At 43.1% G+C, this 17,420-nt stretch overlaps 1 protein-coding gene across 4 annotated transcripts in view; it reads right to left on the reverse strand.

Annotated features, from left to right (window-relative positions):
* Nucleotides 1-3,858: 3,858 nt before the first annotated feature.
* The window catches only part of Retreg1 (reticulophagy regulator 1), a 141,235-nt gene continuing 127,673 nt past the window's right edge, over nucleotides 3,859-17,420 (reverse strand). For all 4 annotated transcript variants that reach the window (XM_052159555.1, XM_052159557.1, XM_052159556.1 and 1 more), the window contains 6 exons: nucleotides 12,965-13,091; nucleotides 10,808-10,892; nucleotides 8,926-9,063; nucleotides 7,548-7,612; nucleotides 7,183-7,309; nucleotides 3,859-5,936 (listed from right to left, as the gene is read on the reverse strand). In XM_052159555.1, the coding sequence (XP_052015515.1) occupies nucleotides 5,443-5,936; nucleotides 7,183-7,309; nucleotides 7,548-7,612; nucleotides 8,926-9,063; nucleotides 10,808-10,892; nucleotides 12,965-13,091 (1,036 nt within the window). In that variant the 3' untranslated portion in view covers nucleotides 3,859-5,442. The remainder of the gene's footprint in view (nucleotides 5,937-7,182; nucleotides 7,310-7,547; nucleotides 7,613-8,925; nucleotides 9,064-10,807; nucleotides 10,893-12,964; nucleotides 13,092-17,420) is intronic.

Raw genomic sequence — 17,420 nt, forward strand, 5'->3', positions numbered from 1 at the left:
TCTTTGGCTACTCTCTGCTTTTCCTCTTCAGGCAACATTGCTCCTATGTTTCCTCTTCGGGCAACATTGCACCACAATCCATTGATTCTGTGGTGAACTCAAGGGAATAGGCCTTGTAGCCAGTCTAGTTTTCCCGCTGCTAGCAGTGTAACCTTAGATTATTTACCACTTGTTAATTGTGCTTGCTATTATTTAGATATGGTGTGTTCCTTAAAGATTCATGTGCCAGAATTTTGTTCCCCGGTGTAACAGTGTTGGAAGGCTGTGGCTCACTAATGTGAGAGAACTTTCCCCTAATGAGTAAACATTTCAAGGAACCAATCACTGTTCAAGTAGGCGGGACTCCCAGGTCAGAGGAAGAGGGGAGACAGGAGAAGGATACTTCTTTTTGAACAGAAGAGAGCATGGAGAAAAAAAAAATGTAGGTATCAGAGCCCCCCACCCCCACCCCCTCTTCAGATCTGCTACAAGAGGATTTAGAATAGCTTGAAAATTAGGATGCTAGTTGCTGTAGCTTACGCAGCACAACCAGCCACGGAAATTTGGCAGCCCGGGGCGTGTGTGGCAGCAGCTACCTTGGGAACTTGGCGAGCCCAGTGGAGAGATTTCAGAGCTCTGAGTTAGAGTCTGCTGGGCTGAGAACAGGTCAGGCTGAGGACAGGCCGCTCTGTCTGCTAGTGCCTTGTGGGTGATAGAGTGAATTGCTTTTTTAAATATTCACGCAACACACTAAGAGTCATAGGAGTCATGTACCTTAATGAGTGGATTCACATTTTTGTCAAGAACTGGTACTAGATTGGTCACTATGAGAGTTGCCCATTGGACCTTGGTCGGCCTCCACCATGACCATGTGATGCCTATCTTCCACATATTCTACTTTACATCCACATGTGGACCAGCAGTTCACCCATCAATGCCGACTCAATAGGCGTCAGTTCCATACTCTTGGGCCTCTAGAGCTGAGAACTGAGTATATTTATAAACTTACCAGCCTCGGGAGTTCTGTTACAGCAACAAGAGATAGACTGAGTCATCTATTAAACGTAGGGCCTTGAGGATTAAATAGAATATTGTTACTTAGTGTTTCCTATTACTGAGGTCAAGGGTTACATACAGGGACAGGCAGTGTAAAGGTCAGGCCTTTTAGTCCTATCTAGTCTGTAGTCAGGCCCTTTGGGTTTGCTGCAATAAAACAAAAGCAACCAATCACAATATGTAAATGAATAAGCTCAGGCATATTCTAATGAAAGTTTATTTACAGGTTCTATAATTTAAACTACAGGTGGTCCTATGTGCCTAAAATGTCAGGACTTAGGTGGCTGAGGCAGGCAGATTGTCATAAATTTAAGGCCTGCCTGTGCTAAAGAATGAGACCTTGTCTCAAATAGTTAAAATTATTTTTAGTATAGATCCCATATATAAACTAGGTAGCATCCTGGATTTATCATCTCATTTATTAGGCCTGCCCTAATAAAGGCAGACACAGAGCTATATAATTACAAACAAAAATGTCACAGGATCTTCCCTGTCCAATTACATCAGTGCAGAGGAGGTCTGTGATTGGACAGGGAAAAGGGAGGCGGAATTAAGAGCTGCAGAGACAGAGTGTCTTGGTAGGAAAGGAAGGAAGATGGCAACGTGAACCCTCGTGGCGTTTAGCCACAGGTAGCTATGATTTCACAAGGTTAGGAATATTGGGATAAAGCTTTTATCATTTTCAACTGGCTCTGAAATTATTGCATTGGCGTCTTGTAAGCTGTGACTTTATTGACACATAAATCTTATTGGTTAATTAAGCTTTAAGAGTCTTGATTTTACCGGGTCACTGGGTATTATGATAGGCCACCGGGAGGTTGGAGGTTCCATTTAGTTCCTGGCCTGTGGGACCGCTGACTACCTGGGTTTATGGCAGAGGAAGTGCTAGCGGCTGTGGGGACTAGCTGGAGAGTTGATGGTGGTGGCCGCACAGGAGCATGGTCAGGCCACGGACAGATGGTGGGCTTGTTTGGTAATATTTCCCGCCACACAAAAATACTAAACTGGTTTTTAATTTGTACACACTTGTAGCCTTATATCAATAGCATGTTGACATTTACCTGTTTTCAAAAGGGAGAAAATTGTGCTTTTTTTTTAAATAAGTGCACATGTTCACACAAGTGCCTTAGTTCAGCCCTCAGGAGGCTGAGTTAGTAAGATTGCTGAGTTCAAGGCCAACCCGGCAACATAGAATGACCCCTCCCCCAACAAGTCTATACATAATATCTAAATATGGAGATATTTGCTAGTTATGAAACTTTGGTAACCGTTTGTTTTCCCTGAATTCTATGAAGATAGGCAGGAAGAGATTTCATCCCTTTTGAAGATTTTCAATGTAATAAAAAGCAACATTTCTAAAACTTGTTTTAGAAAGGCAATATGAAAGCCTGGACTAACCTTCTACCTCAGACTTCAGGTTCTTGAGCACTGATGTATTGGTTCTTACCAAAATACACAACAGTGTGTGCTGTTCCCATTGTATGATTTTCCTCAGGAAATGAGGAAACGTTGTTGTGTAACTCCTCTGTAATTAAAATAGTTCATGCTGGTGGCGGGGGCTCCACCCTCTCAGCAGAGAAGGAAAGGATGGGGAGGACTATGTGGGATGGGGGGGGAAGGGACAGGGGAGGGGACAGGAGGGAGCAGGGCAGTGATTGGGATGTAAATTAATTAATGGAAGAAAATAAAACAGTTCATGTTTTAATGCCTACATTCCACATGTATCCAGTTGTTTTCATATTGAGAAAATCCTGTAGTTTATATAAAGTCTCATGGCAATGGATATGTAGTCCTGCTTCTATACTAGATCACTCTTAGGGCTTATTCGCTCCTATAGCCTAAAAGTAGAAACACTGTTCCTACCAAAAGCGCACATACACTTCAAGGTCCTGTTTGAAATAAACATCTGAATACAGTTTCCTTGCTGCACAGTGTGAATTAGTCACAGATTCTTGCCCAAGTCACACTGACATGCATGTGACTACAGTGCACTTCTCTGTACTCCCCACACAGGAGGCTCTTCCCTACTGAGTCTTCTTCTAATTTGAATCTAATACCTTAGTGTAGATTTCTTTTTGGTTCATCCTATCTATCTAGCCGTCTCTACTTTTTTATTTTTATTTAATTTTTTTTTTACACTCCAGATTTTATGCCCATCCCAGTCCTCCCTCTGACTGTTCCACATCCCACACCTCCTCCCCAACCCTCATCTCCACAAGGATGTCCCCACTGCCCATCCCCCCTGACCTCTAAACTCCCTGGGGCCTCCAGTCTCTTCAGGGTTGGATGAATCATCTCTGACTGAACCCAAACCCAGCTGCTCTCTGCGGTTTGTGTGCTGGGGGCCTCAAATCAGCTGCTGTATGCTGCCTGGTTGGTGGTCTGAGAGATCTCATAAGTCCAGGTTAACTAAGACTGCAGGGCCACCCTCCTCAGCTTCCAGCTTTTCCCCAGTTCAACCACAGGGTCAGCAGCTTCTGTTCATTGGTTGGGTGCAAATATCTGCACCTGACTCTTTAACTGCTAGTTGGGTCTTCCGGAGTCTGCAGTCACGATAGGTCCCTTTTTGTGAGCGCTCCATAGCCTCACATAGTGTCAGGCCTTGGGACCTCCCCTTGAGCTGGATCGCCCTTTGGGCCTGTCACTAGCTAATCTTCTTGTAAACTTGTCCAGTGATTTAAAACATGATTTTTGACTACTGATCATTATAGTTCTTTTTTTTTTTTCTTCACTGAAGAAACTGCTGACCATTTTTGTTGGATTTTTTTAAATGTCATGACTAAGGATATTTTCTAAATGAAGAGACATACACATAAAAAGGAATCTGGCAACAACTGTTTTATAAATATGTGGCTGTATTTGTCTTCACATCCAACAAATGTATTGAATAAGATTCAGCTATATTCTTCCCAGACTCACAGAGTTTCAAGATTTTCTAACACAAATTTACATTGGTACCAAAATGGGCAAGAAAAATGAAGGCACAGGCTCACTTTGTATCAATAAAGGACATCAGACACGGTTGTGAGGCACTAATGACAGAAGCAGAGAAGGGCAATCAAAAATAAGCAAGTAGTCTTCAGGAACGTTCTCCCTCTTACATTTGGCAAAATCCAGTCTAGATATCTTAATACCTCAGAAAGAAAAATAAATAAATAGGAGATGGTACATTAAAAGATCTAGTTACCTGTAATTAGTCTTTAGAAATAAAAGAGATGAAACTGAAACACAGATTTCTATAGTCTTCGATTACCGAAGGGTCTCGTGTCTGTGTAGAAATGCCAGCTATAACTGAAGATTTGAGATAGTTGCTGGCATGGTCCCTCAGTCCTACCAAAAGGTTGTTTCACAAAAACAACTATCTTGGTTTCCACTGTAAGTAAAATTTGATTATGTAAAGGTGATCAAAAAACAATTTAAAGGAAAAAGCATATTCTAGCTTCTCAGTAAGAAACAGATTACAGATTGAGACTGCAGTGGCAGAGATAGAAACTTTAAAGTTCAGGCAAGTTCCTCTGTTCTGCATTTGTAAACTGAAAAAAAAAAAGTTGTTTTTTTTAATCACCAATGACCACATCACTCATGGACATACCAGTAGCTAGTTTGACAATCCTAGGAGACTATAACACAATACAGAAACATCGGGGTTTGCTTACATCTGAGTGTGCAACAGTGTGCACTCACATTGCACACATCACAAGAGCATCGTTAAGAGATACATAACTGCCTGCTTCCTGTGGGGTCAGTACCCCTGCTTTCCAAGTCCGTGGAGCATGCCACCGGACAAATAAGCCTATGTCTACGACTGGAGAAATAATATGGAAACAGTTCAGCCTATAGGTTGTACTTATTTTTAAACTTTTTCCTAGAAAATTAATGTTGATCGCATGTCCCATAGCCCTTCAACCACAAACATTTTCATAAATTCTCCTTTTTACATTAAAATCTGTCAGAACTGGGTGAACTGCTTCCAAGGTGAGGAATAAGGAGCTGATGCAGTCTGTGCTCACAGCTGCCATTTTCAGCAAGTTAGGATGAATCTCTGCATGCTTGAAAATTATAAAGAAAAAGAATACCCATAGAAAGGCCTTAAGTCTGATGGGGTTTGGTGTGTTGTTTTTTTTTTCTTGTCACTTCACAAACAGCCCCTAAGCACTTATGACACCACAGTATGTATATATGTAACTATTAAGTTCTTTTCCATGCTTATTACATAAAAATAACTATCAGAAATGTCAGTCTATCATTATCAGCTGATATATACCCAAAACTCACTATAGAAGGGAAAAGAAAACAAAAAATCTAAAGTAATTAAAGCTTACAATTCCATTTTTTTTCCATTTTTCCCCCTGCTTGTTTGAGATTTTTGGGCGGTTTGTCTGTGCTTTGCTGCCAGCGGATCCCCGGCTAATGGCCTCCGAGCAGGTTGGAGAGGAAGCCCGGGGACTTCTTACTCTGCTGGGCCTCCGCCCCTTGGTCTTGTGTTAGTCCCAGCTCACTCTCGATTTGATCTAGCTCTGCCTGGTCAAGTAGTTCGAAATCATCCCCGTCCTCAGTGTCTGTGTCCTCTCCTGGAGTGGGTGCCGCCTGAGCGAGTGCCTGTCGGGCCCCTTCCAGCTGGTCCTTGATGGCGGCTGTCATGGCTGCCGTGAGGACATCCCCAGCCAGGTTGCTCATCAAGTGAAGGGCTTGGTCGCTCTTGAGAGGAAGCGAGAGGCCAGCCGCTGACTGCCTGTCCTTGCTTGGTCTGTGAGCACTGTCCAACTGTTGCTTCTTTCTCTTGAGCTCTGTGGGTAAGCCAAGGCTTAATTCATCTTCATCATTTGTTCCCGTCCCATTTTCCAGAGATGGACAATCTGAAAGGTCTCGAGAGAAAACTTCCTCACTGGGCCGGTCGAGATCTATAAAATTCATAACAGAGGTTGGTGAGGAAGTGCCAAAACACATCTGAAGTAAGAGCTGTCTACAGTGACTTTGACCTGAGCCCTCAGAGCGACTACAACCAGTGGTCTACTAGAATCACTGTAGACCCCCACCAGAATCCCACATACTAGAGCCCTACTGAATCTCTGGCAGTATCTCTCCACAAGTAGACAAATACTAAATATATTTTCCTTGTGTCTTTAACTTTCCTATTAAGCATAAAATAGCGTAACTTTGCCTAGTATGAGCTATGGGGTTTAATTAACTAAAGTTTTTGTTATTTCTGATATTCTTCATTGTTAATTCGATTGCACTTAAAATCTTGTAGGAGACCCTCCTCTTGGCATGTCAGTGAAGGTGTCTCCAGGGAGGTTTACTGAGGAGGGGAGATCCACCCTGAATATGGTCAGCATGTGGGTGACTGAATAAAAAGATGAGAAAATCGGACCGCAAGCTGAGCACCAGCATGTGGTCCTGTCTGCTGTCTAAGGCAGTGTGGGCGGCGACATGAGCATCCGCCTCATGGGCGACATGAGCATCCACTTCACGGTCACTTCTGCAGCTAGAGTAGCCCTCACCCGCATGCTTTCCCACCCTGACGGCTTCACCCCAAGGGGTAAGCCGAAATCAAGTCTTTTCCAAGTTGCCTTTATCAGGTAATTGTGACAACAGTGGGTAAAGTATCTAATACGGTGTTCATCATAATCATTCTATCCTGCCCTTAAGATGGGAACTATCTTTTGCCAAAGAAAATATATAAGGTTATGTAAGGGCCCAGTGAGATAGTCAGTGGGAGAGAAACCTGGCAGAAGAGCCCAAGGATCAAACTCAGGTGATCACACTTGGCATTGGGAAACATATTCCATAAGATATAATCACTCCAAAAAGAAAGTTAATGACTGCTCAGCATTCTTTGCTGCTGGTTTGTAGGAACCAGTGATGTGCTTTCCCTCTGTATGGACCAGGCCCTTCCGGAGAGTCCATTTAGCTGCAGTTATAGAACAGGCGGCCTCTGCGGCTAGCTTCTTTTTGTTTAGCACAGTTCTTTGAAGGTTCCGGTGGGCTATCCCAGGTACCCGTACTTCGTTCATTTTTAAATCATAGTTATGTCCTCTGGGCATATAGTCCACATTTTATGAAGCACTCAGTGGTTGGTGGAAACTAAGAAATCTTTCCTGTATTCAGTAGCGATAAAAGTGAGAGAGCTCAGAAGCACACGCTCACCATCAGAAGTGTCCGTCTGTGGAGTGTACCCCTCTGAAAGGTTGAAGGTCCCATTATCAGTCCAGGAGACTTCCGACACATCTGTGTCTGACACTGATAACTCTTTGGCAGCAACTGTGAGGCTAATCTGTGTGAACAGAAATACCAGTGGCACATTTTAAACTGAAGAAAATCTTTCTAAAAATCCATATTAACCTCCCCCTAGATTTTAAAATTAAAAACCAATGATCATTTTCCTTTGAGATTATTCAGTCGTCTCATAAAACAGAAGAAAAATTGTGTTATATATAAGTCTATTAGAACAATCAATCTATTTTATGTAAATAAATGGCCAAACCACACAGAAACAAATTGACCAAAAATACCTTAGGACAAAGAGCTGAAAAGTCTAATTCACTGTCATCCTTGTGACTTTTTTCTTTATCTGCTTCTGTTGAGGAAAAAAGGGGGTGGGGGCATTTAGTTTCCTCCAAAGCTTAGACATAGTCCATTTATTTTAATATATTCTCCCCACATCCAGCTATACATCCCAGTGCTTCCCCGGAACTGTTTGTATTGAAGAAGCTATACATATTTGCAAATGTCTGCTTTCCATGGGGAAATGGTCAGCATCTGTGTTGTCACAGCATGTCCCAGCAGGAGCAGCAGCCCTGGGAACCCTGTGAGAGCGCACTCTGGTGCTGTCCTGCATCTCCTGAGTCAGTCTGTACTGTGCTGTACACCGCGGGGCATTCCCATGCATCCTACAGCCTGAGGAAGTCATGCATATGTGTGTATTTGTTTCCTTAATCACACTAGAACTCCTTTTCGTTCCCTTGTTATTTCAGTCTCCTCTTGGCCCCCACACTTGTCCTTACTTGTGAAATGTTCAGTAACCCAGCCCAAATAAAGAACAGCATACATAACAAAACAGAGTTGTTGAAGCCCTTCCTCCTTCCCCTGCCAGTCTGTGTATTTTGCGACTTCTTTACATTTCTGTCCCTTGGGTGTGTGTAATAAATCTTGGTCCTTTCTGCTGCCCATGCCCCTGCTGATGCCCTTCTTTCCAACACCTCTCCCACTGTCTTGTCTCCATTGTGTGCCCCCCCCCCAGTTTAAATGGGGTTCACTGGGTGAACATGGGTGGCCATCTTTACTGAAGCATGGAAACGTGTCAGCGCTACACTCTGGAGAGTGACTCCCCTCCCAGCAGCCCCTGTTGACTGGCAATATCCTTGAGGGAGGAGTGGGAGCAAGAGCCCTGCCCCCTTCCGGGATGAGAGGTGACAGCCCGGCTCCTGTGCTTCTTGTGCAGGACGAAGCTCATGACTGCAGCTGCTGTGTTATCCCCAGCAGACCTCTGACTCTCAAAACCTTTCCATTCCCTCTGGTCATTGTTCCTTGCCAGGGTGGGGTGATTATATCCACGTCCCACTTAGGGACATGCATAATGTATATTTTAAAAGTCAATGTACTTAACTGTACATTTGAGAAAGGACTATAAGCCTGAGCAAGGAAATCTGCACAGATTACACAGGCAGCTTTTATAGAATCAACTGAGTAAAAGTCTCATTTTTCGCCGGGCAGTGGTGGCGCACGCCTTTAATCTCAGCACTTGGGAGGCAGAAGCAGGTGGATTTCTGAGTTTGAGGCCAGCCTGATCTACAGAGTGAGTTCCAGGGCAGCCAGGGCTACACAGAGAAACCCTGTATCAAAACAAAACTCATTTTTCACACACAGAACTAATATTCAAACTAGACCTACCAGATCTCTCACGTTTCTTCTGGGTAATATATTCTCCAATTCCAAAATCTAGTTTTAATAGAACAGACTTGACTTTGCTGTATATTTTTTGTCCAATGTCGTTACATTTAAACAGTGGACACAGAAAAGCAAACAGTACTGAAAAATAAAGAAGAAAACAGTACAGGTAAAGTGCTCATTCAGAATGCTTACATTTTAGTATTTTACATGATAATTTTTCATTCATGGGGAAAGGGGCAGCTTTGTTGTTAGAGTAATCCAATCCCTTCATCCAAACACACTTTCACACACACACACACACACACACACATACACACACACACACATACACACACACACAACACACACACACATAAAGAGGTATAACCACTGTCCTCAGCTAAATTCTTACTTTTGTTTAATACTGCCATTTACCACAAGAGCATGATTCCCTCCTATTCGCTTCCTGTCAGTGACACTGGGATGGGGTTTTGTAGGGATGCTCTAGCTGGGCATGCAGGTGAGCTCGGCACAAGCAAGATGGAGAATGCCTTGCTCCTATCTCTCCTTTGCCAGCACTTTTCTCACCTATTTCCTACAAAATGGGGATCCAGTGACTACTGGACGTTCTATCTGGCAGACTGGCCAGATCTTCGAGCATTCACCAGGGGTGCGGTGCACTGGGGATACAGAAGAAGGGCACAGAGCCACATTGGCTGCATTGTGCTTTCAGGGTTTGTTGTTCGGTTTTTGTTGGGCAGTGTTCTCCTTTAGTCTCCGTTAGAGCCTAGCAGAGTATATGTGAAACCCAAAGCCAGTGTAAAAATGGGAATGTAGGGTTAGCAGAGATACTGCCCAGCTGAGAGCCAACAGCCAGGTCTTCGTATTTTAGGAAAAGCAGAATATGTAATGTGAAGATCTTTTTAGAGTTATAATTAACATATAACAAATTACATGTAAAGTTTCAATTTGATAAGTTGGGACATGTAATCAACTAAGAATCCTTGGAACAATCAAGACAGTAGACAGTTTATTACAAGCAAGTTGCCTCATATCCTTATTAACTCTTTCTGCCTCGTGCCTCTCCCTGGCCCCACCCTACTCATCCTTGGCAACCACTGATCTACTTTTTGACTGTTCTACAATTACATATAACTAGAACCATATAGTGCATGCTCTGGCTTTTTCCATCCAGCCTAGTGACTTTGAAATTTATCTGTAGCATTGTGTGTATCAACTTTTAGTGCTGGGTAATAATCCATTATATGGATAGAGCACAGTTGATCCATGTCTCTGTAAGGCTTGTATGAACTGTATCTGTGCTACCAAATCCAAACTTGCTATGCACATTTGGGTATAACTATTTGCAGAGATGTATCCTTCTGTTTCTCTTGGGTAAATATCTAATTATGAGACAGCCTATATTGTCTATACAGTAGACACAGGCATGCAGTTTTTTGATTGTACCATTCTACCTACCTACCCCAAAGAAGCGAGAATTATGGCTGATCTATATCACTGCTCTATATTTGATGTGATATTCTTAATTTAGGCCTTTCTGGCAGACATACAGTGGTACCTCATTGCAGTTTTACCTTTGGTCCCACAAAACATGCACAAAGGCAAAAAAAAGTGTAGGTATATTTGTGTAGAGTAGGACATATTGCTTAGTTAAATATTCGATGTATAATTTAACATTTTTTATGATCCTGCATTTTGCATCTGTGCTCCCAGATGTTTAAGTATAACTGTCTCTAGGAGACAGCAGAAATGCCATGCTTAGGGCACTTGTTTGATAGTTCAGCGCTTATCTTTACCCTTCCAAACCAAGCAGAAGGTCTGATAAGCACCTGCGAAGCCATTCGTGTCACACAAATCAATCAAGCGTTTTTGCTATACTTACACAGTAGGTAGCTGAGTATGACCCCAGGAATGTAACTTCCCAAGATTGTAAAAAATGTGCACACACTGCAGACCAGGAGGCAAAACTAGAAGAGAAATCGCATGGCACAGTTATCCACAATAGTAAGGCACAGTAGAACACGCATGATGTACATGTTGTATTTTGTATGCCACGTGTTTCTTCAACAGCACGTTTCATACTTAGGAACACCGAGGGAGCATTTGAACACTTCAGAATAGTCAATTTGCAGGCAGAGGAGCTAATTCTGGAGTGACACGTTCCCTTTCTCGGGCCTGTTGATGTACTACTGCCAGGTGCAGGAGACGCAAATAGTAACATGTCCCCAGGAACAACTTTGACTCACCCTGGTAAGTAAATCTGCAACTTCAAACTACTACCATAAAAGCACTAGAATCCACAGACAGATCCATACGTTACAGGAGTGCCTATATGAGTCTGATGTAATTTGTACTGCTGGTAAACCCCTGGCATAAATCTGTGAGCATCATAACTGTATCCACACACATCTGGGTTACCCCCAAACTAAACCAAGTGAAAGGAACTTCTGCAGTGAACTCTATGCATTTTCCTCCCCTATCAATTACAGAGCAAGAGCAAAATCTTCGGTCGTCTTAAGAAATTTTAAAACAATCTTAGAAAACTGTCCTAGGTCACATAGGAACATCAATATAGAAAGGTTTCTTCTTTATTCTTGGCTTGTTTTCTACACTCTGCTCATAAGGCGTCTAATTTTTTATGCATTATTTTTAAATGGAAGTACTGATTAAACTGCCAAGCAAATTCACTATAAGGGGCTTTTAAAAAAAAAATAGCAGGAGATACACATCTCTGGCCAACACCTAATTAAGAGAAAGAACAAGGGCTCTAAACTTCAGGTTAACTGGCATTTCACGCCATGTGGTTCATAGAAAGAGTTCGGATGAACGTGTGGAACAAAACGAAGAGCCCTGAAAGAATTTGGAATTCTAGAAATGAAGAATTGTCTCAGAAGATGAAGGAGGAAATAAGTCAACACAGATCTGACTACACCCAGAAGTCAGCTGTGCAAAGGGATTTGTAATCTCTGTTCTGTAGCATCATAACCTTTTACTAATGGACATTAGGTAAAAGGACTAAGGTGCGTATTAATGCAATACACAGTAGACACTGCATGTTGAGAATCTTCCAACACTATACATGATCACAGCATGTTGGTCAAATGAGCACTAAAATCTGCTGTGCCTCGCATGTGTATCAATTCTAAAACCAGCTGTGGTTAAAGAAGTCCTTAAGACTCCAGCCCTGCACATTCACTGTGGATGAAATGTCCCAAGTGCTGCTCTAGTACCTAAGACTGGTGAGGTTATGGGACTGCAGGTAGCACACAGAGGGCATCTTGATGCTGGTATTTCTAGCTCTACTTTCCAACTGCTGGTAGACAATTTAACCTTTAAAAACAGTGCTAGAACCATTGGTGTCTGTTGATGGCCCTGCCCCTTACCCAAGTAAAGCCCTGATCACAGTCTTCACGTGGACATTTCTCCATGCAATCCCTCTCATCACTGGAGACTCTTCCTGAGTGGGATTTTATCTTAATCACAAAACAAATAACAACAACAAACCACTCTTATTCCAGTTGCCTAACCACAATGAATGTTTTTGACAAAGGTCGTGTGGTTTCCTCACCTTTCTCCGTGTTGTTATTCCAGGATGGGGGTCTCGCTGTGTAGCCCAAGGAAGTCATGATCCTCCTACCTACCCAGGTGTTGGGATCACTGTGAGTGCCTCACTCAGCAAGTTTCCTTACAATAAACCAAACCAGAATCTCGACTACATTTTTAGATTATAAGAGAGTCTCAGTTACCTCTGAACCCCTAAAAAGACTCAACTGCCCTTGATTTCAGAACCAGACCACGGATGATAACCAAAGTTCTTAATAACACCCCTTTCTGTTTTCTTTTTATTTTAAATATGGCAACGCTCTATCTCAATTCCTTCTAAGTAGTGGAGTGAATAAATCTCTATAATATATAAATGCTTAAGATGTTCACATGTGACCATGTCTGAGCCTATAGTATGTTCAAATTAGAGAGTCTTTACCAGCTAAAACAGTCCCCTCATTTGTTCCCAAGTTACACTGAGTATTTAAAAACTTGCCTTGCCAGGGCTCTGCTGTTTAAAAAGAGACATTTCTTGAAGAAATATGCTGAAATTCATCCATGATTCTGCAATGCAGTGGCTCAGTCTGGGTCTTTCATCTGGCTTGGAATTGATGACTTCCCAGCTAAAGGGAAAGAAATGTAATTGAACATCAGTGACAATAACAATAACACCAACAACAGTACTGAATAGCAGTAACACCAACAACAGTGTTGAACCACCCAGCAGTCATAGCGGCAGCAAATATTTCTTGAAGATTACTGTTGGCCTTATTGTGCTCTGAGTTCAGAGAGCTGACCAGCCAGATACCCAACTCAGAAAGCTTAGATGCTGAGAGAAACAACTAGCTACACAGGTAGTCATCTGATTTCAGCACAGGAAACAGTAGGGTAAGCCGTGGCTGGGGCTCTGGGACATAGTTCCCAAAGAACTCCTTGTTTTAGCTCAGATCTGGGATGAATTAGTACTTTGCCCCAAGTGTTGACTATAGCACATCACAGTACATATAAAGGCCCTAGAATAGGGAAAGATGATGTTTCTACTTATCCAGCCTCACGGTGTGGTGCTAGAAATATGAATCAGGTGAAAAACAATGAGGAAAGCTTAAGGGGAGGAGGCACAGGCCATGTCGGGCCTTGCAGCACTCGTTGAAAATTTAAACCCTAAGGATAAGAAGCCACAGCACATTTCAACAACCAGGGACATTAGACATATAATTATTAATAACACCAACAGTCTGTTCTCAATATATGCGCCAGCTGGCCAACTCTAGAAAACTTTTAATTCAATGGTGTCTTACTATACCCCTTTTTAATTAGTATGCATGTAGATACATGCTGTATCACATGTGTAAACATGCCAGGGAGTATGACCAGAAGTCAGAGGTCAACTCTGCAGTGTGTTCTCTCTTCCCGCTTTTGAGTGGATTCTGAGGATTAGCCCCAGGTTGCCATGGGTTCCGCATCAAATGTCTTTATTTGCTGAGCCCAGCATGTCACCAGCCCAGCACTCCCTGTTTCTGAAGTATCTTTCTCAGTCATCTCACAGACACACACACACACAGGTTACTTTGTTTAGATGCTACAACTTTGCTTTGAAGGCAGCCTTTAGGATTTGTGCCTCAAGAATGATACCATATATTTTATTTATAATAAAAAGTAATGCCTTAACATTGGATATGGTAAGATTTCATAGACTTCAAGTGGACATTATCTGTTAATTTACCTACATTTTCAGTAAAATGTGATCAGTTTTCCCCTTTGTGCCTTTCATCATGATGAATACATTAATTATTTCTAAAGATTGAATACCTATGCTCTTGTTTTTCTATAAATGTCTACAAATGTATCATTTGCTGGGAAGAAAATACTCAATTTGAAACTGATTTTCACTGATGCGAGAAACCACTCAGTTCCTCCACCTTGAGAAAGAACTCATGTATTTTTTTTTAACAACACATCCCACTATTTCCAACATTGATATTGGCAAAACAAATAATTCTCATTGACAATTGAATTGTTATAATCCCAAATAGAAGTCCATTGTATACAGACTGAAAATACTATCTAGACAAATGATTTTGGAAAATGTAATAAATGTTGGAGACAAGAATAAATATTCAGAGTGTACCAAGTACAATTTGATGAAGACAGGACTTGAATATAAAATATGAATTCAGAAATGAAGAAAGGTTATCACTTCACATTTATTGATCTAAAAGAATTGATCTCTGGAGTTGTTAAAAATTCTATAGTGAGGAGCTGGAGAGACAGCCTGGTAGTGAGAAGCACTTGTTGCTCTCTCAGAGGACTCAGGTTTGGTTCCCAGCACGCACGCATGCACACACGCGCGCGCTGCGCGCGCGCGCGCGCGCACACACACACACACACATACACACACACACACAGCAGCTCATAACCATCTGTAATTCCAGTCCAGGGATCAACTACTTCTTTTAACCTCCACATGTCAGCATGTATGCAGTCCACAGATATACATACAGGCAAAACACCCATACACATAAAGATAAAAATTTAAAAAACAAATTTAGCCGGGCGGTGGTGGCGCATGCCTGTAATCCCAGCACTCTGGGAGGCAGAGGCAGGTGGATTTCTGAGTTCGAGGCCAGCCTGGTCTACAGAGTGAGTTCCAGGACAGCCAGGGCTACACAGAGAAACCCTGTCTCGAAAAAACTAAAAAAAAAAAAAAAAAAATTAAACAGTGACTCTCATAGAAATATGCATCTGTATAATCTCCAAATGAATCAACCATTAATTTACGTCAGTACATTTTTAGGGGTAACATAGAGTTATACAATTCGGAATGAGGTCAGACACATGTCAGTGTTCGCATCCCTTCATGTTACAGATGGAGGACAATCAGCCCACCCACGTTGTCTCACTCGTCTCCTTAGGGGCAGAGTCAAGGCCTAAGAACACGGTTCCTGATTTCCAATACTGCACTCAGACAATGCTACTCTTCAAACAACAAATAAATCCATTGCTACCCTTTAAAAAATGTTATTGTTGAGAATAAGAAACATTCCCAGAACGAAGGAAAAAAAAGAACTGTGATTGGCCAACAACAGTCTGGGTTCACGCAAGACGAAGCCTTTCCAGGAAAGCAGAGCATGCCGCGTGCAGAATGCAGACACTCAGCGGAAACTCAGACCCAGCGCAGCACTGGGGGTTAGTACAAGTGACGTCTGCACGCCGCTTGTTGCTCCATCGCAAAACTCTAGGTTTTCCTAGAAAGCCTGGAAAACATATAACAGAGAGGTCATGTCTCTGAATCCTGGGCAAGGTTGGGAAATGTCTTTTCTCTGGTGTGGGACTGTGACAGGCGGCCTGTGTTCTGGTCTAGCTAGGTTCAAACCCTGGAGACCCACCAGGTAATTCTGGAAGGAACAGAAATTCTATTTCAAATTTATCAGCTCCTTGGCCCTATTATTATCTTATTCCTTGCAATTACATCAGTCTTTATAGGAGCATGACGACGATTAAACCAAACACAGATACGAAAAATTATGGCATATCCATCAATTGCTCACATAGAATGAATAGTAGCAATTCTCACATATAACCCAACCCTCATATTATTAAACCTAATAATTTAATTATTCTCACAACCCCAGTATTTACAGCACTAATATCTAATTCATCAACAATTAACTCAATTTCACTTTTATGAAACAAAACACCAACAATTCTAACAACAATTTCCCTAATCCTCCTACCATTAGGAGGCCTTCCTCCACTAACAAGGCTGTCTGCCATGTTCTCAGACACTAGACTCCTGACACGAGGCCCCAGCTCCATAATTCTGTGGCCATCAGTCACTTGGGGCAATGCCCCAAGCTCCTGATATTCTGTCTGGACTCCACCCCCACAGTCACCTGGCAACAGCCACAGTCACCTGGCAACAGCCACAGTCACCTGGCAACAGCGGGGTGTGCTCCTCCCCACGGTCACCTGACAACAGCCAGCTAGGCCTGGCCCACTATAAAAGGGGCTGTTTGTCTCTGTCCCTCCCCCTCCCCCCTCCCCCCTCCCCCTCCCCCTCCCCCCCTTCCCCCCCTCCTTCTCCCCCTCCCCCTCCCCCTCCTCCTCCTTCCTTCCTCCCTCCATCTTGGACTCTTTTCCCTTCCTCCTTTCTCCACATGGCCATGGCCGGCCTCTACTTTTCACTCATCACAACTCTCCACCAATAATAAGCACTTTAAAACCATGGACTGCCTCCTCTCATCTGGAACCTACACACACACATACACACACACACAGACACACACACACACACACACGCCACCCCAGTACTGGAGCAATAGAGCAGGTCTTCCTCTAAAGAGCCATGTCTAGTCTCCTGCTCTGGGCTTCGAGACGCGGTTTCCTCCAAGACAAGCAGCCCACCCAAACAAGCCAGCGCGATCCTCCTTTCCCTCTTTCCCCATCAGCCCCGGGCTAGATCCAACAGGGACCTCAGACTGCCCTTCCCAATCCCCGGAGCAGGGTCCTGAGGCTTCTCACAGCCCGATGCCCGCCCAGCAGCGGGTGTCTGGTGCGCGAGGTCCAACTACCCGTATTCGCCTCGCCCAGTGCCCAGAGCCCTGGCAGGACGAGGGCCACCAATTCTAACCCACACTCCACGGCTGTCTTATCATTTAATTGTAACTGATGCGCACAGCAAGTCCCCACCATCATACGGGGAAGTGAAATGCACTTAGGCCTTCAAAACAGTTCTAGATTTTACCAAGTTCTTAGCCAAAGACCACACACCATCTATGATGAAAGTTCCTCTAAGGGAGAAAATTTGGTTACTACCTGTGTTATTGTTAATATCTCTTCCTTGCTTTCAGACAGGACATGCAAACTCCAGGATCAAAACAAAGTCCTCTCCTTGGTGTGTCCTGACTCCCCGCCCAACCTTGTGTTCCTTAACAGCGAGTCAGGGGTACACT

The sequence above is a fragment of the Apodemus sylvaticus genome, chromosome 16, assembly GCF_947179515.1.
Source record: "Apodemus sylvaticus chromosome 16, mApoSyl1.1, whole genome shotgun sequence".
Taxonomy (NCBI): Eukaryota; Metazoa; Chordata; class Mammalia; order Rodentia; family Muridae; genus Apodemus; species Apodemus sylvaticus.